Here is a 27,579-nt window from a genome sequence, read left to right as displayed (position 1 = left end):
AAAGATAAGAGTTTACATGACAATTTGTGACAGACTAGGAGTCTCCATGAAGTTGAGATAGGAGGCATTGTAAGGGTCTTGATTAGAGTTAAGATGATTTCTCTCTGTTACAGGGAGAGAGGCCTGGAAAACTTTTAACCAGTTTTCTTTTAGAGAGTTTTGATTTCCTGCTCAGTCCCCCCTTCGACACAATTGGAGTTAATTAATTGTTCTCCCACAAGAGAATGGACAGAATTAACCCACACGTCTTGCTCAATGTAACTAGAAGTAAATAGGCGACTCAGTACATGGCGTTCCATTGCGTGGGAAGAAAAGGAACCACAACCTCCTGCCTGGTACAGTAGGTAGCATACAGGTGAAGTGTAAGTGAATCAGGCTTTATTATTGTATATAGTAGATCTTTTAGTAATTGCTTTTGCATTGCTTTGCACTGTATTAATTGCTTTAGAATGTATAGGTATTTAAGGATTAAATGGTATAGTAATTGTTTTTAAGGGTTGTAAAACTTAAACATCTGTATTAACTGCTTAAAGCTTGCAATGAATTAGAAGGTGGTTAAGTAGCCCTGGTGTGGATAAATCTCTGTAACATGTCCATATAACCATGTATCATTATCATATAACTTTGTCTTAAGAGATTTTATATCTACATATCTTGTTCTTTTAGATATATCTTTATGTTATGCTTTCTTATACAATCCGGCTGCATCTAGACTGGCATGATTTTGCGGAAATACTTTTAACAGAAAAGTTTTTCTGTTAAAAGTATTTCCGCAAAAGCGCGTCTAGATTGGCATGGATGCTTTTGCGCAAAAAGTGCTTTTGCGCAAGAGCATCCGTGGCTAGTCTAAATGCGATTTTGTGCAAGAAAGCCCCGATCGCCATTTTAGCCATCGGGGCTTTTTGGCGCAAAACAGTTCTTCCCTGTCTACACTGGCCCTCTTGTGCAAGTATTCTTGCGCAAGAGGGCTTTTTCCCGAGCGGGAGCGTGAAAGTATTTGTGCAAGAAGCACTGATTTTGTACATTACAAAGTCAGTGTTCTTGCGCAAATGCAAGCGGCTAGTGTAGACAGCTGGCAAGTTTTTGCGCAAAAGCACTGCTTTTGTGCAAAATCTTGCCAGTCTAGACACACCCTCCTTGTATTACGAGAAATCTTGTATTCAGTCTTTTCCATAGAAACTTTGTGTCAAGCTCTTTATGCTATAGGTCATAGGAATAGTTAAGGTAAAGAAAATTGTCTTTTGTTAGGAATAGAAGGGATCTCTCCCCTTTCCTTGATTCCCTGTTGAAATGAATGAGGTGTGAATGGAGAATGAAAGGGGAGCACCTCCAGCAGCTGTTGAAAGGGTGGAGAGGGTCAGGGAGCCAGATTCGAGACAATACCTGTGAAGTGAGCTCATTAAGAAGACTGGACACACAGACGGCCTTGGGACTCCAGCAGCCAGTGCCTGCCTTGGAAGAACTATTTGAAGCGGCTTTAAGCAAGGTGATGACTAATTGGCTGCATGAGAGGGATAAATCAGAGGCATCTTGCAGAGGGACCCCGGGTTTTTCATCTTGTCAACATGGGAGCATTGATCCGGATCGGCAGAAACCTGGCTCCACCCTTCCCTCATCTAACTCACCTGGCCAGTGAAGTTAGGGGGAGCAGCTATTAGTAACAACAAGACGGAGTGTGCTTGTGTGTGTGTGTGTGTCTGTGTGTGTTTGTGTGCATATCATGTGCATATGATAAAGTGTTGATTGGTCTATGTATGTTCAATACATGTGGCCTGTTGCCTTATCCCCCTGAAAAAGATCCCGAGTGCTTCTTTTAAGCACAACACTGGAGTGTCCCATGGATCTAAAATAAATCGAACCACACAACGTATAGGAATTAGATGCAGTGCTCCTGATACCTAACTGCTAAGTTCATTGATTTAAAAAAAGAGTGCGAAGTAGGCCCTAGAATCATGGTTAAAATTGTCCCACATAGCAGCAAACCCAGAAATAGTACCCCTAAGTTTGATGTGGGTAGGGAGGTTAAAAGCAGGCAGCAAGAGACAGGAAGAAGGGAGGATTGTACTGAGCACCAGGGGAGGGACTTGGTAGAAGAGGTGAGCAAAGGGTGGCAGGGAAGGGGGGGAGAGTCCCCTTAAAAGCAAAGCAAAAGGTGGCAGCCTTAAGATTGTAGCTCAGTCTCAGAGCCAGAGCACCAGAACAAAAAACTTCAGGTCCCTTGATGAGTAAGGGGACGGAGCAGCCTGTCTCGGATCTGCCTGGTTCTCACCCCATAGATGACGGGGTTCAGCATGGGAGGCACCAGGAGATACACATTGGCAAAGAGAATGTGGAAATGGAGGGGCACATTCTGGCCAAAACGCTGTGTGAGGAAGGAGAAGAGAGCGGGGATGTAAAAGGCTAAGATGACACAGAGGTGGGAGCCACAGGTCCCAAAGGTTTTGAGCCGGGCGTCCTTGGTGGGGAGGATGAAGATGGCCCTGAGGATCTGAATATAGGACAGGGTGATGAGGAACACATCCACACCAATCACCAAGAAGGCCACAAAGAGGGCGTAGTAACTACTGATGCGGATGTCGGCGCAGGCCAGCTTCACCACGGCGATGTGCTCGCAGTACGTGTGGGGGATCATGTTGGTTCTGCAATACGGCCAGCGCCTTGCCAGGAAGGGATAGGGCACTATGAGCAGGCTGCCGCGCAGCACCACAGCCAGGCTGATCTTGCCCATCACAGGATTTGAGAGGATGGTGGAATGTCTCAGGGGAAGGCAGATGGCCACGTAGCGATCCAACGCCATGGCCACGAAGATCCCTGATTCCATCACCGAGAAACACTGAATGAAGTACAGCTGGGTGAGGCAGGCACTGAAATCGATTTCTCTGCAATTGAACCAGAAGATGCTCAGCATTTTGGGAATTGTTGTTGTTGTCAGGACCAGGTCGGTGACGGCCAGCATGCAGAGGAAATAGTACATGGGCACATGGAGGCTCGGCTCCATCTTCACAATGAAGAGGATGGTGAAGTTCCCCAAGATGGCTACAATGTACATGGTGCAGAAGGGGATGGAGATCCAGAGATGGGCGGCCTCCAAGCCAGGTACGCCCAGAAGGATGAAGATGGAGGGGTTGGTGAAGTCGGTTGTGTTGGAATCTGACATGGAGCAGGAGAGAAGGTGTCCAGCTCTAAAGCAGTAGGATTTCTTCTGCATGTACCTTACATTCTCCTGATGTCCTGTATGTGCCCGGGGTGTAGGGTGATGGCCAAGGTATAAACACCTAGATGGAGAGAGAACATTAGTATGAGACCCAACATGCACTACTGGAGGCTGTTCTCAAGGGTGTAAGAGACCAGTAGCTCTTCACATACAGAAAAAAAGTCCTCATTATTATTTTGAGAAAAAAGAATTATGAACAATGGACCCTAAAATGCCAATCTCATGTTTGACGGTGCTCGATGTGCCAGTAATTCCTTCATATCATGGTGTGGGAAACCTCAGTAGGGACCAATTGGAAATGTGAGTGTGGATCCTGGTTTTCCCTGCTTATCCCTGCGGATATGTCTACACTGCAGATTTTTTGAGGAAGAGGATATGCAAATGGCACACTCGTATTTGCATATCTTCTTCCAGTACTTTTTGCAAAAGAGGTTTTGCTGATAAAAAGCCCTGTATAGATGGCGCCATTTGTTGGATAAACACCCTCTTTCACAAGACCCCTTATTCCTAAAATTTTTTGTAAAAACCTCTTACGCATATCTTCTTCCAGTTCTTTTTGCAGAAGAAGTTTTGCTGATAAAAAGGCCAGGAACACCCAGTAGGATGAAGGTGGAGGGGTTGGTGAAGTCGGTTGGTGAGCGCTCCATTTGCATTTCCTCTTACGGAAGAGGCTTGTAGTGTAGACGGAGCCATAGTTTTTAAAAAGGTGATTTTATTAACAAAACAAAAAGACATACTTGGTGAAGCATACTTGCTTGCTCGGTGTTATAGAGCAGCTGATAAAAGCAGATTAAAGCACAGAGTATTGCTTCCCTGGGATTCAGCTTTTAAATACATAAGAATATAACAGCCATACTGGGTCTTCTGACAGTGGCTAATGCCAGGTACCCCAGAGGGAGTGAACAAAACAGATAATCATCAAATGATCTCTCCCCTGTCACCCATTCCCAGCCTCTGACAAACAGAGACTAGGGATGCCATCTCTACCCATCCTGGCTAATAGCCATTGATGAAGCTAATTTCCATGAATTTATCTCTCTTTTTTGAACCTTGTTATAGTTCTTGTCTTCACAACATCCTCTGGCAAGGAGTTCCACAGGTTAACTGTGTGCTGCGTAATGAAGAACTTCCTTTTGTTTGTTTTAAATCTTTTGAGTATTACTTTTATTTGGTGAACCCAAGTTCTTGTTGTAATAAGTAAATAACTTTTCCTTGTTGACTTTTTCCACACCAGTCATGATTTTATGGACACTATCATATCCCCCCTTTGTCTCCTTTTTTCTAAGCTGAAAAGTTCCAGTCTTTTTAATCTTTCTTCATATGGGACCCGTTCCAAACTCCTAATTATTTTAGTTGCCCTTTTCTGAACCAGTATATCTTTTTTGAGATGAGGTGACCACATTTGTATGCAGTATTCAAAAAGTGGGTGTACCATGCTTTTATATAGATGTTCTCTGTCTTATTCTCTATCCCCGTTTTAATGGTTCCTAACATTCGGTTTGTTTGTTTGACTGCTGCTGCACCCCAAGTGGATGTGTTCAGAGAACTCTCCAAAATGACCCTTTAAGTATGGGGGAGGAGGTACTTGGATTCAACATAGAAAAGTTTAACCAAACAACTAAACAAAGAAAATAACCTGATTGTGTCTAACTAAACATTCCCTATCACTTACAGACCCATATCTTCAAGGTCTAGTCCATTTCTTGGCATGAATATTCTTACCTGATTCAAGTCATGTTTGCTCCCCTCCAACTCCAAGTTTAAACCGATCCCCCAATAATAAAGCACACAGATTCCCTTTCATTTCATATCTCAACATTTTCTTACCGTGGGTTCTCCTGGCTCCCTACCAACACTTCCTGGATACCTGGCTTTAATCCTTTCATTACTGAATGCTGGGATGTTTGGAAAAGGACATCACTCCTACCCATCACATGGTGAAAAAAAAAAGAGGTAACCTTGAGATTCCTAAAGAATGGGATGGAGAATAACCTTCTCTGGTCATGTGCTCCGTTTCGTTCACCGAGTCAATATCAAGGTTATAGCCGATGGAAAGCGGATCTCTAAGAAAAAGCTGTGAGAATCGGGGAGGCTGCCATGTGAGGGCAGACTGAAAAACCTGTGAATGTTTAGAACGTGTAGTTTAAAGAACTGATAAAAACGGGGGCATATGACAGAGGAGAGGAAAATAAAGAACGGAACTGACTCCCTGCAAATGGACAAAAGAGAAGAGTTTCTAACCACAAAAAACTGAAGACGCCCAATGCTTCCAAAGGCTTATTGCTCCCAGCTGAGGAAGTGATCAGACAAAAAAAAATGACTGGGAGGAAAATGTGAGACAGAAAAAATCTGAATGAAAATTCAGAACTGTTTAGAATGATAGAATGATAGAATCCCAGGGCGGGAGTCACTGAGTCCAGCTCTCTGCCCAAACCAAGACCAACCCCAACTCAATCATCCCAGCCAGGGCTTTGTCAAGCCAGGACTTAAAAACCTCTAGGGATGGAGATTCCACCACCACCCTAGGGAACCCATCCCAGCGCTTCCCCACTCACCTAGGGAAATAGTTTTTCCCAATATCCAACTTAGACCTTCCCCACTGTAACTTGAGCCCATTGCTCCTTGTTCTGCATCTGCCACGCTGGAGAACAGCCTCTCTCCAGCCTCTTTGGAACCTCCCTTCAGGATGTTGAAGGCTGCTATCAAATCCCCCCTCACTCTTCTCTTTATAAAGTCATTTAAGGTGACGTTATTAAGCATTTACTAAACACAGTAAAGAAAGTGGACAACTTTGGCTAAGAATCGGATTAGGAGACAGCAAGCAATGCAAGTGGGAAGATATGACAGTTGATAAGGTACTTTTAAGACATCATTGAAAATTCCATGTTTGCCAAGGCTAAGGATCACAGAAAGAAGGTGATTAAGTATGTTAAGATAAAAAAAAAACCCAGTAAATTTTAAGCCAATTTCCAGATGGAGAAAGGAAACTTCAATGTTGCAGGAAAGTGAAATGCTTTCAAGACCTAGATTTATTTTGTATTTCATAGAATCATAGAATCATAGGACTGGAAGGGACCTCGAGAGGTCATCGAGTCCAGCCCCCCACCCTCAAGGCAGGACCAAGCTCCATCTACACCATCCCTGACAGATGTCTATCTAACCTGTTCTTAAATATCTCCAGAGAGGGAGATTCCACCACCTCCCTTGGCAATTTATTCCAATATTTGACCACCCTGACAGTTAGGAATTTTTTCCTAATGTCCAATCTAAACCTCCCCTGCTGCACTTTAAGCCCATTACTCCTTGTCCTGTCCTCAGAAACCAAGAGGAACAAATTTTCGCCTTCCTCCTTGTGACACCCTTTTAGATATTTGAAAACCGCTATCATGTCCCCCCTTAATCTTCTTTTTTCCAAACTAAACAAGCCCAGTTCATGAAGCCTGGCTTCATAGGTCATGTTCTCTAGTCCTTTAGTCATTCTTGTCGCTCTTCTCTGTACCCTTTCCAATTTCTCCACATCTTTCTTGAAATGTGGCGCCCAGAAGTGGACACAGTACTCCAGCTGAGGCCTAACTAGTGCAGAGTAGAGCGGCAGAATGACTTCACGAGTTTTGCTTACAACACACCTGTTGATACAACCTAGAATCATATTTGCTTTTTTTGCAACAGCATCAACTGTTGACTCATATTCAACTTGTGGTCCACTATGACCTCTAGATCCCTTTCCACCATGCTCCTTCCTAGACAGTTGCTTGCCATCTTGTATGTATGGAACTGATTGTTCCTTCCTAAGTGGAGCACTTTGCATTTCTCTTTATTAAACTTCATCCTGTTTACCTCTGACCATTTCTCTAACTTGCTATGGTCATTTTGAATTACGTCCCTATCCTCCAAAGAAGTTGCAACCCCACCCAGTTTGGTATCATCTGCAAACTTAATAAGCGTACTCTCTATCCCAATATCTACATCATTGATGAAGATATTGAACAGTACAGGTCCCAAAACAGACCCTTGCGGAACTCCACTTGTTATCCCTTTCCAGCAGGATTTAGCACTGTTAACAACAACTCTCTGACTACGGTTATCCAGCCAATTATGCACCCACCTTTTCGTGGCCCTATCTAAGTTATATTTGCCTAGTTTATCAATAAGAATATCATGCGAGACCGTATCAAATGCCTTACTAAAGTCTAGGTATATGACATCCACCGCTTCTCCCTTATCCACAAGGCTCGTTATCCTATCAAAGAAAGCTATCAGATTAGTTTGGCATGACTTGTTCTTCACAAACCCATGCTGGCTATTCCCTATCACTTTATTACCTTCCAAGTGTTTGCATAGGATTTCCTTAATTACCTGCTCCATTATCTTCCCTGGGACAGGTCTGTAGTTTCCTGGGTTGTTCTTATTCCCCTTTTTATAGATGGGCACAATATTTGCCCTTTTCCAGTCTTCTGGAATCTCCCCTGTCTGCCATGATTTTTCAAAGATCATAGCTAAAGGCTCAGATACCTCCTCTATCAGCTCCTTGAGTATCCTGGGATGCATTTCATCAGGACCTGGTGACTTGCTGACATCTAACTTTCCTAAGTGATTTTTAACTTGTTCTCTGTGTATCCTATCTTCTAAACTTACCCTCTCTCTGCTTACATTCACTACGTTAGGCACACCTCCAGACTTCTCGGTGAAGACCGAAACAAAGAAGTCATTGAGTCATTTGGAAAGAAGCAGCCTGGTGTGCCCTGATGAAGTCACTTCCAATCCATTAGGAATGAAGGAGAGGCCGAGAGAACATTTATAGTCAAACTTAGTACATGTCATCACTCGTCACACCAGAGGTCGACATTCTGGCGTTCAGCTGAATAGATATATTATAGACACATACTCCAAATGCTGAGGGCAGCTCCAGCCAGTGCCTGTACTCACAGTCACAAGGAAAATGGGAAGTTGATGGGAGTTCTTGCTCCTGTTAACTTCCCACTGTGTGCATGGTGCCAAGCTCAGCTTAAGTTAAGCCAACTCCAGCTACATATTCTTCATAGCTGAAGTTGTGTACCTTCAGCCAACCTTCCTGGTCTAATGCTCATGTTTTCTAGACTTTTAATCATTTTTATTGCTCTTCTCTGGACCCTCTCCAATTTCTCCACATCTTTCCCCTAAATGTGGTGCTCAGAACTGGACACAATACTAGAACTGAGGCCTAACCAGTGCAGAGTAGAGCAGAAGAATGACTTCTTGTGTCTTGCTCACAATACTCCTGTTAAGGCATGATATACAATCCGGCTGCGTCTAGATTCGCATGATTTTCCAGAAATGCTTTTAATGGAAACGTTTTCTGTTAAAAGCATTTGCGGAACAGAGCGTCTAGATTGGCACGGATGCTTTTCCGCAAAAGCACTTTTTGCGGAAAAGCATTCGTGCCAATCTAGACGTGCTTTTCCTCAAAAAAGCCCCGATCGCCATTTTCGCGATTGGGGCTTTTTTGCGCAAAACAAATCTCAGCTGTCTACACTGGCCCTTTTGCTCAATAGCTTTGCGCAAAAGGGACTTTTGCCTGAACGGGAGCAGAATAGTATTTCTTCAAGAAGCACTGATTTCTTACAGTAGGAAGTCTGTGCTTTTGCAGAAATTCAAACAGCCAGTGTAGACAGCTGGCAAGTCTTTCCGGAAAAGCGGCTGATTTTCTGGAAAAACTAGCCAGTCTAGACACAGCCTCCAAGTGTAGAAAAGGCCTTAGTCACACACAGGGCTCAACACAGGGAAACTAGATGACTTATAATGGCCTGTGCTGTGTAGGAATCCAGATAGGCTGGTACAATGATCACTTTATGTCTTAAACTCTATTAATCTATTGATAAAGAAAGATCTTGTGTGAATATTTTCTGACATCTTCCATTAGGAGACCACATTTTTATTTGTCTGTAAGTTTGCCAAATTTTAACCATTTATACTGAAATTTCCCATGCTGGGTGTGTGCTTCCTGTTGAGTTGTTTTTGGAAAATTTCAGGCCTAGGAGTTCAGCTGACCTCTGGAATGAAGCCTTCAGAGATATCTTATCTGTACCGACCAATTCTTGGAATTACTTGAGTTCAAAGCCCACGCCCCGCCATACTTCCCAGCAGACAAAAGTGAGATCACAGCCCATCCGCTCTCAGTAACAGCCAGAACCCTGCTATTTGCCAGAAGAGGCAGCCACAATCTCTCTGCATTGGCACACAGCTGGCTCCTCGCCTCTTTGCTTTTCATTCTGGGGAGTTTTGCCTCAGTGGGGCTGGAGCAAATGACAGGACATTGCCTCAGCGTTTGGCCTTCTACTGGACACCTCCCGGCCCCTTTCATTCTGAATGACCCACTGGGCCACTGAAATGCTGCTGCCTCAGAGCTGGAGGCCATCAGCTGGGGGAATACGGAATAAAAGGACATTGCGGCCAATGATAGGAGAACAAACTCATCACCGGTGGCCAGGGCCCTGGGGCGTTTAATGGCCGTGCAGATGGGAAGGGACCATGGACCGATTCTGTCTCCCACCATTCCCACACTGCGCTAGGTTTCTCAAGCAGCAAGAGATGGTACCTGTGAATTTGGTGACTGAAGCGTCTTCCCTTGGAATCCCCCCTCAGGCAGCTTTTCTCAGCCCAGCTTCTGAAGCAGCAGCCCACACTGAGAGCTGACACAGGGGTGAGCACTGGTTATAACCCAGCTCTGGGCAGTCCCAGTGGGGTTGGCTCAGCCTCTAGCAGAAGAGGCACTTGAATGTAAACATGCTCCGCACAAGAGGTCTGTGTTTCTATGCTCCTTATCCACCCTTAGAAGTAAACACTAATTAAGGACCTTGCCCAAAGGGAGAGGGGAACTCTTGGGCTTTGGGCTGAGTCAGGCAGGAATTGGCTGTTCTGTCCATTTGTGGGTATTTAACAATTATAGTTGATTAATAAAAAAAAATCCAAACAAGATCCCAGAGGGGAGTCAAAGCACTTTCTGCAGATATACAGGCTGTTGCTAAGGGATCAGAGATCAGTAGTTCTCATCAGAAATTTAACATCATCCTGTGCAGCACCTTTCGCTGAAGGATCTTCAAAACACCAAACCAATGAAATTGACCAAGATCATATCCTTAGTATACAGATAGGTAAATTGAGGCACAGAGACACATGACTTGGCCAAGGTCATAGCAAGAATGGCAGACAGCATCCCAGAGTCCTGGCTTCCTTACTGTAACCACGGTCTCTTCAGAAGTAACAGAGTACATGAAGCGACAAGGATTCCTGTGGCACATTATAGACTAACAGATATATTGGAGCATAAGCTTTCGTGGGCAAAGACCCATTTCGTCAGATGCATGTGAAGTACATGAAATGACTCATGGTGTAGCTGGGAACTTTAACTGGGTGAGTGTGGAGGACGTCTCCAGATGCAATCTGTAAGCGGATTATTGCTGAGTCCTCTGGGATACCCACCTGGCTCCCTCTCACACTGTGAGGCTGTGACAAGCTACAGTCCTGTCTGGGTTGTGCACTTACACAGCCATTCACAGGCAGGGACACAACAGGTGCAGTTCAATGAATGCTTTGAAAGCTCCGGGTACATCTATACTATGGGACAGTCCAACTATGATACACAACTTCAGCTACATTAATTGTGTAGCTGACGCTGAAGTCCGTTAACTCGACTTTTGGCACTGACCCCACTGCAGGATGTAGAAAGGGAGAACACTCTTCCTTCGACGTCCTTTACTCCTCGTGGGAGCAGGACGACCGGATCAAGCAGAGCGCCCCCCTCAGTATGAATTAGCTGTGTTAACTAGACCCGCCAATTCGAGCTCTGGAAGATTGACAGCAGCAGCTTCGACCCTCGCTGTAGTGTGGACACACCCTCATGGACCAGCAATAGAGAGGTTCCAGCCTGCTCCCTCGAGGACCCCGGCCTACGATTGCAAAGCAGAACAATCTTACTCCAGTCCAAGGGTCAGCAACCTATGGAGGGAGCCAGTTGTGGCTCTTTTGCAACTCAAGCCCACCCCCCTTTGCCGACAGCAGCTGGGGCACAACACCCTGCCCTCGCTAGATCAGGTCTATGGAGGCAGCAGGGAGCCCCCCAGGTAACTCCCTGCTTGACCCTCCCCTGCGCTCCACTGCTGGGCCCTTTGTTTCCATGTGCTGTGAGCTGGGACGGAGGGGGGAGGGGGCGGGGGTGGGAACAGTGCCTCATGGCTGCTCCCACCCCCAGCAAAATCCCATTGGCTGATTCTGGCCAATGGGAGTTGCCTCTTTCAAGAACAGGCTGCACAGGATCCACCAATCCCCCTCCCCTCTGGTTGTTAGTCACCGAGAATACGGGCAGGCAGCTAATGGGCAGGGCAGGCTCCTGCTGGAGAAATGTGCTGAGCTGCAGTTACCATGGCTCAGTGTCCCCACCAGAGCCTGCCTCTGGCACCCCAACCCTCTCCCGTGCCTTCCCTCCCCCACATAATCCAAACTCTCTGCCCCCTCCTGAGCCCAAACCCCACACAGACACTGAACTGCATTGCCCTGCACAGGGTCACAATCCAAACCCTGGCCAGACACCCCCCAGCACCCTGCCCCTCCCCCTTTGTCAGTCACCCCCCCAGCACACTGCCCCTCCCCCTTTGTCAGACATCCCTCAGCACCCTGGCCCTCCCCCTTTGTCAGGCACCCACCAGCACCCTGCCTCCTTCTGCCTGGCCAGGCACCCACCAGCACCCTGCCCCTCCCCCTTTGTCAGTCACCCCCCAGCACCCTGGCCCTCCCCATTTGTCAGGCACCCACCAGCACCCTGCCTCCTTCTGCCTGGCCAGGCACCCACCAGCACCCTGCTCCAGCCCCACCCCACCTTGACAGGCACCTACTCCTAGTTTGCTCCTGCTCCCCACCTTCCACACAGATCCTGCACTCCATCCATATCCCACCCACTGGCAGCTCTGTCCCACACACTGAACCCCTCATTTTTGGCCCCATCCCAGAGCCAGAGGGGTACAAAATCCACTAACCCTGGAACTCCGGAAGCGTTAACCTGGCCTGAAACCTTGAACCTCAGCCCTCCCTACCCTCCCATCCCCCACCCCCATGTGATGCTGGAGCACCGTTGGGGACACACATCAGTGAGGGTCGGAGGTTTCTGGAGGGGTTGTTTTTTTGCTTCTCACTTGTGTGGTCCCCATCTGACTTTTTCTATGAGGCAGTGACCCCCCCATGCAAAAATCATTCCCCACCCCTGCCATAAAGACAATGTGGAAATACCTTGTGTTGGACATACTATTTCACTTTATTTAAAAATGAAGCCTGGTCAACAAGGCCCTCAATTGGGGGCCAGCCCCTATCGGGCTGCAGCGTCATAACACTCCTGTATCCCCCCCCCCCCACACACACTCCAGCCCTGAACCCATCATACACTTGAGTCCCCTGCCGTGATCCTCTCTTTCCCCACATCCTCAGTCCCCTGCCATAATATTGCTCCACCACGCTCACACCCTTGCCCTGAGCTCCTCATACATCCCAATCCAAACTTCTGCACCCCGCCACCCCCAGCCCCCACCGTAAGATTGACAGAAGACAGCTTGAATGTGTGCATGAAACTGGATTTGACCACTTACGATGTAACTCTGAGTACAGTGTTTCACTTCTGCTAATATTAATCAGTATGTCCGTTATCAATAATGCGAAGTTGTATATTTTCAGTCATTATCCCAACTAACCCGTTATCAATAATGCGAAGCTGTATATTGTCAGTCATTATCCCATCTAACCCCAAACCCAGAAATGGTACCTCTATAGCTCGGAGAGGAAGGGAGTGGAAACGGTGCAGCAAGCAAGAGGAAGAAGGGAGAATTGGAATGAGCACCAGGGGAGGGACTTGGTAGAAGAGGTGAGCAAAGCAGCGGGCTTTGGAGGAGTCCCACTAACAGCCATGAGAAAGATGACAGCCTTAAAATTGGAGCTCAATCTCAGAGCCAGAGCACCAGGACAAAAAACTTCAGGTCCCTTGATGAGTAAAGAGACGGAGCAGTCTGTCCTGGATCTGCTTGGTCCTCACTCCGTAGATGATGGGGTTCAGCATGGGGGGGACCAGGAGATACACGTTGGCAAAGAGAATGTGGAAATGCAGGAGCTCATTCTGGCCAAAACGTTGTGTGAGGAAGGAGAAGAGACGTGGGATGTAAAAGGTTAAGATGACACACAGGTGGGAGCTGCATGTCTCAAAAGTTTTGAGCCGGGCGTCCTTGGTGGGGAGGCTGAAGATGGCCCTGAGGATCTGAATATAAGACAGGGTGATGAGGAACACATCCACACCAATCACCAAGAAGGCCACAGAAAGGCCGTAGTAACTACTGATGCGGATGTCGGCGCAGGCCAGCTTCACCACGGCGATGTGCTCACAGAATGTGTGGGGGATGATGTTTGTTCTGCAATACGGCCAGCGCCTCGCCAGGAAGGGATAGGGCATTACGAGCAGGCTGCCACGCAGCACCACGGCCAGGCTGATCTTGCCCATCACGGGGTTTGTGAGGATGGTGGAATGTCGCAGGGGATGGCAGATGGCCACGTAGCGATCCAACGCCATGGCCACTAAGATCCCAGACTCCATCACTGAGAAGCACTGAATGAAGTACAGCTGGGTGAGGCAGGCACTGAAATCGATCTCCCTGGAATTGAACCAGAAGATGCTCAGCATTTTAGGCAGGGTGGACGTGGTCAGGACCAGGTCGGTGGTGGCCAGCATGCAGAGGAAATAGTACATGGGCTCATGGAGGCTTGGCTCCTTCTTCACAATGAAGAGGATGGTGAAGTTCCCCAAGATGGCCATGAAGAACATAGCAGAGAAAGGGATGGAGATCCAGATATGGGCTGTCTCTAAGCCAGGAATGCCCAGTAGGATGAAGATGGGGGGGTTGGTGAAGGCGGTTGTGTTGGAACCTGACATGGTGTGGGGGAGAAGGTGTCCAGTCCTGAAGCAGAACAATTTCTCCTGCATGTAGCTTACATTCTCCTGATGAATATGATGATGGCCAAGTTATAAGCCCCTGGATGGAAAGAGAACATTTGCATGAGACACGACATGCTCAACTGGAGGCTTTTCTCGGGGGTGTAAGAGACTGGTTGCTCTTCACATACAGAAAAGAAATGTCCTTTTTATTATTTAGAGAAAAGAATGATGAACCATGGAGCCTGCAAATGCCAATTTCATATTTGATGGTTCTCTATGTGCCAGCTATTCCTTCACATCATGGTGTGGGAAACTTTAATAGGTTCCAACAGCAAACATGAATGTGGTTATTGGTTATCCCTGCTTGTCCATGTAATCCAGGCTAGACAGTACATGCAGCCGGGTGTTCCCTATTCACCTATTTGCTCTGAATCTGAGAGTTGAAAAACACCTTCGCAAAGACAGCTCCCCGGGGGAACAGGGAAACAGCCTGCATGTCACTGATAGCAGATAGCTGCTCATTCGTAATATTAGCCTGTCAGGGATGTTCCCTACTCTCACACTCCAAGTGCAGGAGGCTTAAAAAATACCTTGTCTCGACAGGCTTCTGTTTAAAAACTCCCCAAGGTCACAGATTCCCTGAACTTCGGAGGTAAGTTGCCACCAACCAAGTGAAAAAAACCCCTTTCAAGCCCCAGAAGGGTCACTTAGGTACTTCCTCCAAAGGGTAGCCCATGTTCTTTTACCACAAGAGATCTTGACAAAATCCAAATCCGAGATAGCTCACCTCCCAGTCTTAGGCATGCGCGCACGGACCGTCTGTTACCTTCCAGGGCACATGAATCAGATCATAGTCTTAAAAAAGGTGATTTTATTAACACAACAAAGAAATCTACTTGCTCAATGAAGCTAGCAGAGATGTCTTGCCCGAACTGACCAATTCTTAAAATGACTTGAGTTCAAAGGCCATGCTCCGCCATACTTCCCAGCAGATACAAGAGAGGTCATAGCCCATCCGCTCCCGGTAACAGCCGGAGTCCTGCTATTCGCTGGAGGAGGAGGTGACAATCTCTCTGCATTACCACCCAGCCGTCTCCTCGCCTCTACACTTTCCATTCCAGGCAGTTTTGCCTCAGTAGGGCCTGAGCAAATGAGAGGCCCTTACCTCAGCATTTGGGCTTCTACTGGACCTCTTTCTTTCTGAATGACCCACTGGGTCACTGAAATGTGGCCACCTCAGAGCCGGGGGCCATCAGCTGGGGGAGCATGAAATAAAAGGAAATTATGGCCAATAATACGAGAGCAAACTCATCCCCGTTGGCGTTTAATGGCCATGCATACGGGAAAAGACCATGGACCGATTCTCTTTCCCACCATTCCCACACTGTGCTTGGTTTCTCAAGCAGCAAGAGACGATACCTGTGAATTTGGTGACTGAAGCGTCTTCCGTGGGAATCCTCCTCAGGCAGCCACATCCTGCATTTCTCTCAGCCCAGCATCGGCAGCAGCAGCATCCCATGCTGAGAGCTGACACAGGGCTGTGCACTGGTTATAACACAGCTCTGAGCTGTCCCAGTGGGGTCGGCTCAGCCTCTAGTAGATAAGGAAGCATCTGAATGTAAAGAGGCTCCGCACAAGCTGTCTGTGCTTCCCTACAGCATTAGGAGTAAACAGCAATTAAGGCTCCTTCCCAGAGGGAGAGGAGAACTCTTGGCCTTTGGGATGAGTCAGGGAGGAACTGGCTGCTCGGTGCGTTTTGTACGTATATAACAATGATAGTTGATTAATAAGAAAACAGATCCAGAGAAAGATGCCTGAGGGCAGACATGAGCACTTTCTGCAGGCACCCGGGGCTCTCACTAAGGGAACCACCTAACCTCAAGATGATTCTTACCAACAACCACACGACATAGCACACTAATACCAACCCTGGTACCTTCCCTTGCAACAAACCCCATTGCCAGCTTTGTCCACATATTCACTCTGCTGATACCATTATTGGACCCAACCAAGTGAGTTATAAGATCAAGAACAAATATTCCTGCGCATCCAGAAATATAATTTATACTATCATGTGCCAAAAGTGTCCGTCCGCAATGTACATTGGACAAATGTCTCAGACACTTCGCCAAAGAATCAATGCCCACAAAACAGATATCAGACAGGATCACAAAGAAAAAACAGTTTCTTGAATTTCAACCAGAAAGGACATTGTCTCAACGACTTGATTACCTGCATCCTGCTTCAAAGACCTTTTAAGACTTCACTTCAAAGAGAATCCTCAGAACTGTCATTCATGCTTAAATTCGACCCTTTACACTCAAATTTGAATAAAGACGCTAATTATCTTACCCATTACAAAGATAGCTTCCCCAGTTATCACCCCTAATATCATTAGCTCACAGACATTTACCTCCCCCCCTTCCCCCCCCTCCATCCCAATTCTGTTCTAAAATTTGATTTGTCCTTTTCATATGTGTTCATTTTTTTATTTGTATCCTTTGGTATAAATGGTTGTGACAATTTTCTTCCACTATTTGATCTGAGGAAGTGGGTTTGGCCCATGAAAGCTCATCATCTAATAAACCATCTTGTCAGTCTTTAAAGTGCTACACAGTCCTCTTGTTTGTAGTTCTCATCAGTAACTTTCATCATACTGTAAAAACACTGAGTAGACTTGAAGCACCTTAGGGTACGTCTATACTACATGGAAAATTGAAGCTGCCACTGTTGAGCTTTCAGGGATTGAATTAGAGGGGGTAGTGAAGACATGCTAATTTGAACTGAGAGGGGTGCTCTGGTCAATGCCGGTTGTCCTGCTTCCATGAGGAGTAAGAGAAGCCAAATAGAGAGTGTGCTCCCTTTGACGTCCTGCTAAATTTCTAAGTGAAGTGCTATGCCGAACTCTTTCTTACTCCTCGGGCAACGATGCTTACAGGAAGCCGGAATAAGATGCCCGTTCTTTCGAATATATTTCTAAATAACAGGCTTGTTGTCTACACAGTGCCGAAGGCTATTTCAGGAGTAGACGTACCCTCTGAAACTAACAAAAATACATCGTGTCATGAGCTTCGTGGGTAAGACCCACTTCATCAAACACACGAAAATTCATCATGATAAGGCTTTGTGGACATGGGAAAGTCAGTGGATGTGATACACTTGACTACAGCAAAGCTTTTGATACGGTCTCCCACAGTATTCTTGCCAGCAAGTTAAGGGAATGTGGATTGGATAAATGGACGGTAAGATGGATAGACAGCTGGCTAGATTGTTGGCCCCAACGGGTAGTGATCAACATCTCGATGTCAGGTTGGTGGTCAGTTTCTAGCAGAGTGCCCCAAGGATCGGCTCTTGGGCTGATTTTGTTCAATCTCTTTATTGATGATTTGGATGAGGGGATGGATTACACCTTCAGCAAGTTTGTGGATGACACTAAGCTAGGGGGAGAGGTAGATACGTTGGAGGGCAGGGATAGGGTCCTGAGTGACCTGGACAGATTGGCGGATTGGGCAAAAGAGATCTGATGAAGTTCAGCAAGGACAAGTGCGGAGTCCTGCACTTGCAACAGAAGAATCCCAGACATTGTTACAGGCTGGGGACTGACTGGCTAAGTAGCAGTTTTACAGAAAAAGGCCTGGGAATAACAGAGGATGAGAAGTTGTCTATGAGTCAACAGTGTGCCCTTGTAGCCAAGAAGGCTAATGGCATATTAGGGTGCATTAGGAGGAGCATTGCCAGCAGATTTAGAGTGTCTCATTAGCATAATTTCTGCCAGAAGAACTCGCAGAGACGACATAGCCTAAGATGCCACAGGACCACTCGTTGTTTTTCCAGTAACAATGCCCATTGTGCTAGGCGAGCATTTGAGACGGGGTCGTATTTTACCTGATTGGGCAGAAAAAAATCTGCAAGGAGAGGCTATGATGTCATGACTGGGCCGGGGCCAATGCGAAAACCAAAGTGTTGTGTGGTGCAAGTGGTGGCCAATAGACACTTTTCATCATTGTTTTACCTGAGCACAAGGGGTGACGTTAAACGTGAGGCTTTGGCTACAGGTCAGCTTGGGCAGTTATTGCTTTGAACGGCATAATGGAACTGTAGCACTGGAAGGGTCCTTGGGAAGCAAGCTAGCCCAATCCCCAATGCTGAGGCAGGCCTCATTGGTGTTTGTCCAGCTTGTGCGTAAACCGCCCATGACAGGGATTCCACCACCTCCCAAAGTGACCTGTCATTGATACTGGCCGTTGGAAAGTTCTCCTCATAGTGACCTTCTCTCTCCCTCGCTCGGCTCATTTTCCCCCGTGATGTGTTCATCCCACGATAGCTGACCTGTGTGCTGTGAAGCTGTCACGTTACTGGATTTTGAGGGGTGCAGCCAGATCACTGCTGCACCCATGCGGGGGTGTTGGCCCCAAAAGTGGCACAGAGGGGGCCATGTGGGGTGTCCAATAGAAGCCTACTTTCTTCTGATTCCATATATGCTATTCATGTGATTGTATAATGTCAGTATGTGAAGTTAGAAGCATGTATTTTGTGTGGATACCATATGTTTCTCTATATGTGGTTGAGCTATGGGCAAAGCAGCTCAGCCTATGGACATGTTAACGAGCAAAGTTCTGGAACAATAGCCCTCTATAGGCCAAGGACACACCTCAAGAGTGGTGACTCATGCCTAAGGTCTACCAGCAGGGAACACAGGGATAGACCATGGGCCAGGTGACCTGCTGTAGCCAAGAAGAGACCAGAAAGGAGGGATAAATAGGCCATGTGGTCGACTCCATCTTGGTTCACAGCTCAGCACTTCATCCCAGAGGCAGCAGTGCAGGGATCGAAGAGCCAGAAAGAACTGTGGACCCATCCTGATCCTAGGATGAGCAACAAGGACTTTTAAGCCAGCAGCTGTAACATCTCTGCTAGAGCCTGCATCAAGAACTGGGAGATTCGATGCATGTAATGTACTATCCTTTAACAACCTTACTCTCATGCTTTTCTTTCTTGTGGTAATAAACCTTTAGATGTTAGATGCTAAAGGATTGGCTCAGCGTGATTTGTGGGTAAGATCCAGAGGGTAAATTGGCTGGGATCTGTGGCTGGTTTCTTGGAACTGGACAGAACTCTTTCGGGGTAGGTGGGATTGGGTTCTAAGACCCCCCCCCCCACCTGTATATGAGGCCCGGGGCCATCTGGGGCACAGATATTGCTGGGGTGTCAGAGGGGTTTTGCTCGTGAGGCTTCAGGCAGGCAGCTGAAGTGCTCTGTGGGACTGGTTTGTGGCCTGTTTGGAGAAGTCACCAGTCTGGGGGCTGTAAGGAGCCCCGAATTTGAGCAATTCGCCCTGAGCGGATGCCCTCAGCTGTGCCCAGACACGGCACGGTCCGTCACAGAAGCGTGCCTGGCCCTGTCAGAGTCCCTGGAGTGAACAATCTGCCGGGACTGAGCTCAGGCCAAAGCGCATCACCTCCGGATTGACAGGCACACAGGTCTTGCCCCTGGAGAAGTGGCAGCAGATAGAGTCCTAAACCCTCAGAAGAACCCTTTGTGGACCCCGAGAATCAGTGGCATACCGACCATGAAATGGCCGACTTTCCTTTTTCTCCGAGGGCCCTAGAGTTACAACGGGCCCCCTGCATTCTGGAGTCTTAAACCATATTCAACTCTTCGAGCCAGGGTTTGCTCCTATCAGCATCCCTAAAGATGTAAATCCCCCAAGTTTTGTGCCCAAGCTCTGCTTACAGCACACTCCCTAGCCCCCGACTGAGCTCTTAGCAGCCACCCAGCTTGAATGTGGAATGGGATGTCCCACCTTCAGCCTTTGGGATGGAGAATTCGCTTATAAACAGAGCTGGAAGGATGACCATAAAAAAAGCTGCCCATTTAATTAAATTAAGGATGAGCTTGCATGCATAGCCAGACACTCCAGATTTAAAACAAAAAAAGGAGGAAACAAAGGGTGTGAATAGACGATTCGCTTTCAGAATGGAGCGAGGTAACTAGTGGTGTCCCCAATGGGTCTGGTCTGAAACCAGAGCTGTTCAACATATTCATAAATGCTCAAGACAGTGGGGTAAACGTTGAGGTGTCAATGTTTGCAGATGATACAAAAACCGTATGAGATAGATAAGTAACAAGCTGACTGCAAGGAGCTACAAAGGGATCTCACATAACTGGGTGATTGGGAAACAAAATGGCAGGAGAAATTCAGGGTTGATGACCGTAAATGAATGTGTGTGGAAAATATAATCCCAGCTCTGTATAGAAAATGAAAGGGTTCACACTCAAGGAACAGGTCTTGGAGACAGTGTGGCCAATTCTTTGAAAACATCTGCCACATGTAGGATGGTTTTCAAAAAGGCAAACAGAATATTGGGAATCAATAGGCTAAAATGCCCCAGCCTGTTCATACTATGCTCCTATTTTAGCCATTTTAACCATCGATTCCCTGTTAATGTAGGATTAAACAAAGACTATGAATGGCTAGCCAACTACAAAAGCAGTTTCTCGATTCTTGGCATTTACACCTCCACATCAGCTGCTAGAAGTGGGCCTCACCCTCCCTGACTGAACTGACCATGTTACCTCTAACCTTATTCTTGACTGGTACACTTTTCTGATGCCTGTATATTTATACCTGCCTCTGGAATTTCCACTACGTGCATCTGATGAAGTGGGTCTTTGCCCACAAAAGATTATGCTCCAATAAATCTGCCAGTGTATAAGGTGCCACAGGACTCCTCATTGTTACCAGCAAAGACAATGATGTGGCTGGAGCACATGACCTACAAGGAGAGGCTGAGGGATTTGGGCTTCTTTAGTCTGCAGAAGAGAAGAGTGAGGGGGGATTTGAGAGCAGCCTTCAACTCCCAGAAGGGAGGTTCCAAAGAGGATGGAGAGAGGCTGTTCTCAGTGGGGGCAGGTGGCAGAACGAGGAGCAATGGGCTCAAGTTGCAATGGGGGAGGTCTAGTTTGAACATTAGAGAAAAAAACCTATTTCCCTAGGTGGGTGGGGAAGCGCTGGGCTGGGTTCCCTAGAGCGGTGGTGGAATCTCCATCCCTACAGGTTTTTAAGTCCCGGCTTGACAAAGCCCTGGCTGGGATGATTTAGTTGGGGTTGGTCCTGCTTTGGGCAGGGGGCTGGACTCGGTGACTCCTGAGGTCTCTTCCAGCCCTAGGATTCTACGATTCTCTGAATTTGAAAGGTGACACCTTTTATCATATGGAACTCCGTATGCGGTCTACAACCCCAGGTGAAATCTTTATGTCTTTTTCTGAGTAAAGAAGCGGAGCACTCTGTCCTGAATCTGTCTGGTCTTCATCCCGTAGATGATGGGGTTCAGCATGGGGGGCACCAGGAGATACACATTGGCCATGAGAACATGGAAATTCAGAGCCACATTGTGGCCAAATCGGTGCGTGAGGAAGGAGAAGAGAGCGGGGATATAAAAGGCTAAGATGGCACAAATGTGGGAGCTGCAAGTTCCAAAAGTTTTGAGCCGGGTGTCTTTGGTGGGGAGCCTGAAGATGGCCCTGAGGATCTGGATATAGGACATGGCAATAAAAAACACATCCAGACCCGTCACTAAGAATAGCACAAAGAGAGCGTAGTAACTACTGACACGGATGTCAGCACAGGCCAGTTTCACAACAGCCATGTGCTCACAGTAGGTGTGGAGGATGATGTTGGTTCTGCAATATGGCCACTGACGTGCAAGGAAGGGAAAGGGCAGTATGAGCATGCAACTACGCAGCACCACAGCCAGGCCTATGTGGACCACCTTGGAGTTTGTCAGGATGGTGGAATGTCTCAGGGGATCACAAATGGCCACGTAGCGATCCACAGCCATGGCCACAAAGATCCCAGACTCTACCACTAAGAAGGTGTGAATGAAGAACAGCTGGGTGAGGCAGGCACTGAAATCAATCTCCCTGGAACTGAACCAGAAAAGGCTCAATGTTTTAGGAAGGATGGATGTAGACAGGACCAGGTCGGTGGTGGCCAGCATGCAGAGGAAATAGTACATGGGCTCATGGAGGCTCGGCACCCTCTTCACGATGAACAGGATGGTAAAGTTCCCCAAGAGGGCTATGACGTAAATGATAAAGAAGGGGATCGAGATCCAGATATGGGCCTCCTCCAGGCCAGGAATGCCAAACAGGATGAAGGTGGAGGGGTTGATGAAGTTGGTTGTGTTGAAATCTGACATGCTGTGGGGGAGAAGGTGTCCAAGTCTGAGGCAGAACGGTGTCTCCTGCGGGTACCGTGTGTTCCCTTGACTTCCTCTATGTGTCCAGGCTCTAGGGTGATGGTCGTAGTACAAATACCTGAACGGAGAGACCGTGTTAACGAGATACCATGTGCACTATGGGTGAAGAACATTGGTTACTCAAAAAGTGACCTTTTAATTATTTAGGGTGCATCTTGAAATAAGCTATGCAATTTGTGCTTATCAAATTGCATAACTTATTTCAAATGTATTTCAAAATGCAGCACTATTTTGAGACAACCCCTAAACCTCATGGAATGAGGGTTATGGGATGCTGGAATAGCGCACCCATTATTTTGAAATCTATTTCAAAATAACAGAGAACATGTAGAAGACCAGGGATAGATGTTTCGGGATACCTTTGGTCTCTCGAAATAGCCCTGCTGTCTAGACAGACCCTTTAGAGACATGAATTAAGAACAACTGACCCTTCTAATGCCAGTTCCATATTGGAGCTCCATGCATCAGCAATCCCTACACATTGTGGTGTGGGAAACCGTAATCGCACCAACAAGAGAAATGAGCGTACGCACTGGTTACCCCTCAGCGTTGTTGTTACAAGGAAAGCCAGGCCACAGGATCCTTTCTGTAGGGAGCTAGGTGCTCTAAATCGGAGAGTGTAAAGAGAGATACCTTTAAGAATTCCCGAGGCGAGGGAAACATCCCAAAGAGAGCACCCCCAGGGGAAAGACTGTGTGTTACTGGATTCTGGTTCATTTTATGATCAGAATGTTTCAGATTGGTCATTTTCTGGATTCCAGATGTTTGCGTCTGAAATGTCACGGTATTCTAACTGTGCGGGCCGTGACCAAAGTGAGATCATGTGGAGGGGAGGGGAGTTTGAAAAGTTGCTGGAGTAAGTGGGTCCCAGTGCTACCTTCATTTTTGTGCAACCTTCAGAGCTGGGCTAGAATATATTCCTGGAAGTGGAGGGGGCTAATTCATGAGCCCCTGAAAAAATGGGTGCTCAAGCCATGGAAAAAATCCCAGAGGCTGTAGCCCCTACAGCCCGAGTCTCGGTATGAGACAGGGTGAAAGAAACTGGAGCAGGGTGGGCTAGAAGCCTGTGTAGAGCTGTTGGGGGAAGAAATCCTGAACTCTGCTCCCAGACCTGCACAGGCCTTGCGGGGGGAATCTCAGAACCCAGTGCTTATTTGAGGGCGTGCCGTGTGTCAATAATTCCTACACATCGAGGCGTGGGAAACCGTAATGGACACCAGCTGGAAGTACACAGAGTTATCCCTCGTGGTTTCATTGCATTACAGAACACAATCTAATGGTTCTATACTGTAGGGGCTGTGTCTAGACTGGCAAGTATTTCCAGAAAATCAGCCACTTTTCTGGAAAACTTGCCAGCTGTCTACACTGGCCGCTTGAATTTCCGGAAAAGCACTGACGATCTCTTGTAAGATCATCAGTGCTTTTCCGGAAATACTATGCTGCTACTGTTCAGGCAAGTCTTTTTCCGAAAATGACCATTTTGTGAAAATGGCGATCGGGGTTTTTTTGCGGAAAAGCACGTCTAGATTGGCCACGGACGCTTTTCCGCAAAAAGAGCTTTTGCGGAAAAGCATCCGTGCCAACCTAAACGCGCTTTTCCGAAAATGCTTTTAACGGAAATCTTTTCCGTTAAAAGCATTTTCGGAAAATTATGCCAGTGTAGAAGTAGCCTAAGGTGTTTCCCAGTCACCCAGCTGCTCAAAATCTGAGAGTGGGAAAAAAACAGAAACCTTTGCCGAGAGGTGCCAGTAGAAACGTCCCACCAAGACCACCCCTTGGGGAGCTGTGTGGCATTGATAGCAGAGTGGACATGCCTGCTCATTCGCAGCAGTGGCTAAAACAAAGACAAGGCTCACATGCCAAAGGAACAGGATGGAGAAAACTTGCTTTGGACCTGGGCTCCGTTTTGGCCACCCCGTCTCTCTAAAGGATGAAGCAGATTGAAAGTGTCCGAGACAGGCTGTGAGAAGAGGGCAGGCTGCCAGGTGTGGACAGACTGAATGTCTAGGACTGTTTTCTGTAGAGAAGGGACAAATAAGGGGGCCTATGACAGAGGAGAGCAAAATAAACCAAGGAACCGAATACATTCCAGTTGACACACAGAGAACCCTTTTCTCCCAATAACGTCTACAGACACGAGAAGGAATGAACAAACACTCAAACTATCTTACCCATTACAAAGATAGTTTCCCCAATTATCACCTCTAATACCATTAGCTCACAGACATCCCACTCTCCCCACCTCTAATATCATCAATTCACAGACACTTACCTTCCTTCTCTCCCCCCCGCCCCTGCATCCCCCTCCTGTTCTGAAATGTGATTTGTCCTTTTCATGTGTGTTCATTTTTTTTACTTGTATCCTTTGGTATATATGGTTGTGACAATTTTCTTCCACTATTTGATCAGAGGAAGTGGGTCTGGCCCACGAAAGCTCATCACCTAATAAACCATCTTGTTAGTCTTTAAAGTGCTACATTGTCCTGCATTTTGCTTCAGCTACCCCAGACTAACACGGCTACATTTCTATCACTATTCTACAGACACTTGGAAGCTAGACGGCAAGTGACGCCTATAACAAAGGTTATTAAGTATATTAAGAACAGAAGACATGTTAATAAAGATGTACCTCTTAGAGAGAGAAAGGGAACTTGTTGTTACAGAAATGCTAGATGTGTGCATGTCTAGCTTGTGCATGACTCAAAGGTAGGGAAAACAGTGACAATGAGGAGGCCACACGGGCCTATCACTTATGTGGTGCTTTTAGTGAGCTGGGACCATACAAGTAAAATATTCTAATAAGGGCACACACAAGGCTATCCACTCAGAATAGCTCTCTATTATGGAACGTGGAGACCCTGAAAAAGAAACAGGAGGGTGCTGAGCGGGAGCAGCGGAAGGAGTTTACCCTGTATATCCATTGGTGAAAATGACTGCATCTCGTCCTGAGGTTCTCATTTCCAAAAGGACACTGAAAAATTTGGAGAGGGTGCACAAAAGAGCCACACAACTGATTGGGGGCCTAAGAAAAATGCACGAGAGAGAGAGATATCACTGATGAATTTGCCACTGTATGTGGTACCATTAGTTAAGGCTGTCTGACACTTTCAATCATGAGATCTCATTTTCAGTTGCCCGAAAGTCTGTAAAATGTTAACCTTTTGGACTGAAATCTCCCAGTTAGCAGGCATAACAGTTCAGCCGACTTCTCGACTGAAGCTTGGAGAGAAGATTTCTTATGGAAAGAGAAGCCCTAGCACTCGTGTGCGTTCCAGCAGATAAAAGGTAGGTAACAGCCCCTCCACCTTAATTAGGAATGAAAGAGAATGAGGTCACAGTCACTGTGCATTAACACACTGCTGGCTCCTGAGGTCCTTCCTCAGTTCTTAGTTCAGGGGAACTTTTGCCTCAGTGGGTCATGAATAAAATATAGACCAGGGCTTCAGAATTTGGTCTACTAACACCTTTCCTCCTGAAGGATCCACTGTGCCACTTAAATGTGGCCACCTCAGGGCTGGAGTCCATTGGGGGGAACAATGCCTAGAAGGACATTTCGGTCTATGATGTGACTGGAACAAAGTCACTCCTGGTGGGATGTTTCCCGGCTGTGCAGAATGAAAAGGACAAAAGACCTATTGTCTAACTCTCCTTTCCACATTGCGCTATGATTCACGAGCAGCAAGACAAAGGTACCTGTGAATCCTGAGAGGGACGGGTCTTCCTTGGGAATCCTCCTCAGGCAGCCGCGTCCCGTGCCTCTCTCGGTCCAGCCTCTGCCTCAGTGTCCCACATGGAGAGACAAGTCAGGAGCATGAACCGTTTATAATATAGCTCTGTGCAGTCCCAAGGGGGTTCATTCAATCTGTAGCAGAGGAAGAGGCATCTGACTATGAACATGCTCCACCCAAGCTGTCTGTGCTTCGTGCTCTTTATCCAGCCTCGGTGTAAACAGTAATTAAGGGAACTTCCCAAAGGGAGCCGAGCACTCCTGGGCTCCGAGCTGAGCCGGAGAGAAATTGGCTGCTCTGTGTATATTTAAAAGTTATAGTCGATTAGTAAGAAAACAAGGGGTGATGCCTAACACTCCACAGGGTCTGATCACTTGTAAATGCCCTACCTGGCTGTGTAGGCAGTCGACAGAGAGACCAGAAGAAAGATGCCTGAGGGGAGACATGCGCACTTTCTGCAGATACATGGGGTGGTCGCTAGGGGATGAGAGATTGGGATTTCTCATCAGCACCTCTCTTCAGTAGGAAGAGCACTTTTGCAATGGAGGATCTTCAAAATGCCTAGCAAAGGAAAGTTCCTGTGACCATATCTCCGTCATAGGTAAAGTGAGGCACAGGGACACATGACATTGCCAAGGTTGTAGAAAAAATGAATCCATGAATCCAGACTTCCTTGCTGTGATCATGATCTCTCTTTAAGTGTAGGGTAAACTGAGGCAGCCCTAAATGTGCTAGTAGGCCTCTAAACAGCATGACTCCATCCTGGGATCAAGCCTGGGAACACCACAGTCAGGATAAGAGCTGCAGGCAGTAAAAGACCCTGGGCACCATAGCAACCACATTCTAAAACACTCAGACAGGGTCTCAGTTGGTAACGTAACACATTTTGCTTAAGATAACATTCATAAAATTTGCTTAAACTGTCTTGCTTCACTCCTAGATAATAAGCCTGAGAACCAAGCGCTGCACCAACTCAAGGCCATACCCGCCTGCTATAGAAATATCATCATCTATGCAGACTAAAATGTTATTACTGTTTTGCTGACATGTTTTGGCATTTGAACAATAACCACCTGTATATTAATTAATGAGTTGTTACTTTACAATGGGCGGAGATATTATGTAATCTTTAGTAGTTCTATTAGCTTATGTGCTCATTTCGTCTTGCTGCTAGACCTATCAAATCATTTTTCCTCCGTCCACCTGCTAACTATATAACCTATTGTATTGTGTTAATTAACCAGTGTTCACCAGAGTAACCCCTGCGTGTCACTCCATCAGCTGGTATATAATAAATCCTCCGCTTGTTTTCACCTGCATCCAGAGTGTCTTGGATTATTTCCAACAGTAAGTAACTGAGTCCATAACAAGAGGTAATGGACTCATGGGTCAGTAGGGACTTTTCACTGGGGAGGGGTTATGTGAAGGACTCGT

At 46.8% G+C, this 27,579-nt stretch overlaps 3 protein-coding genes across 3 annotated transcripts; all 3 read right to left on the bottom strand.

The window, feature by feature from the left end:
* Positions 1-2,209: 2,209 nt before the first annotated feature.
* LOC102445737 (olfactory receptor 52R1-like) lies at positions 2,210-3,208 on the bottom strand. The gene has a single exon (XM_006126317.4). The coding sequence runs from the start codon at positions 3,206-3,208 to the stop codon at positions 2,210-2,212; it is 999 nt and encodes a 332-aa protein (XP_006126379.2).
* A 9,997-nt stretch (positions 3,209-13,205) lies between these two features.
* Positions 13,206-14,204, bottom strand: LOC102445505 (olfactory receptor 52E4-like). Its single transcript, XM_006126316.3, has one exon. The coding sequence runs from the start codon at positions 14,202-14,204 to the stop codon at positions 13,206-13,208; it is 999 nt and encodes a 332-aa protein (XP_006126378.3).
* A 7,205-nt stretch (positions 14,205-21,409) lies between these two features.
* LOC102445241 (olfactory receptor 52R1-like) lies at positions 21,410-22,357 on the bottom strand. The gene has a single exon (XM_075922864.2). It carries the CDS (start codon positions 22,355-22,357, stop codon positions 21,410-21,412), a length of 948 nt encoding a protein of 315 aa, XP_075778979.2.
* Between the last annotated feature and the right edge of the window lie 5,222 nt (positions 22,358-27,579).

The sequence above is a fragment of the Pelodiscus sinensis genome, chromosome 1 (assembly GCF_052426305.1).
Source record: "Pelodiscus sinensis isolate ZL-2025 chromosome 1, ASM5242630v1, whole genome shotgun sequence".
NCBI lineage: Eukaryota > Metazoa > Chordata > Testudines > Trionychidae > Pelodiscus > Pelodiscus sinensis.
Note: the sequence above shows the minus strand (reverse complement) of the source record. Positions and strands in the feature narration are given on the sequence as shown.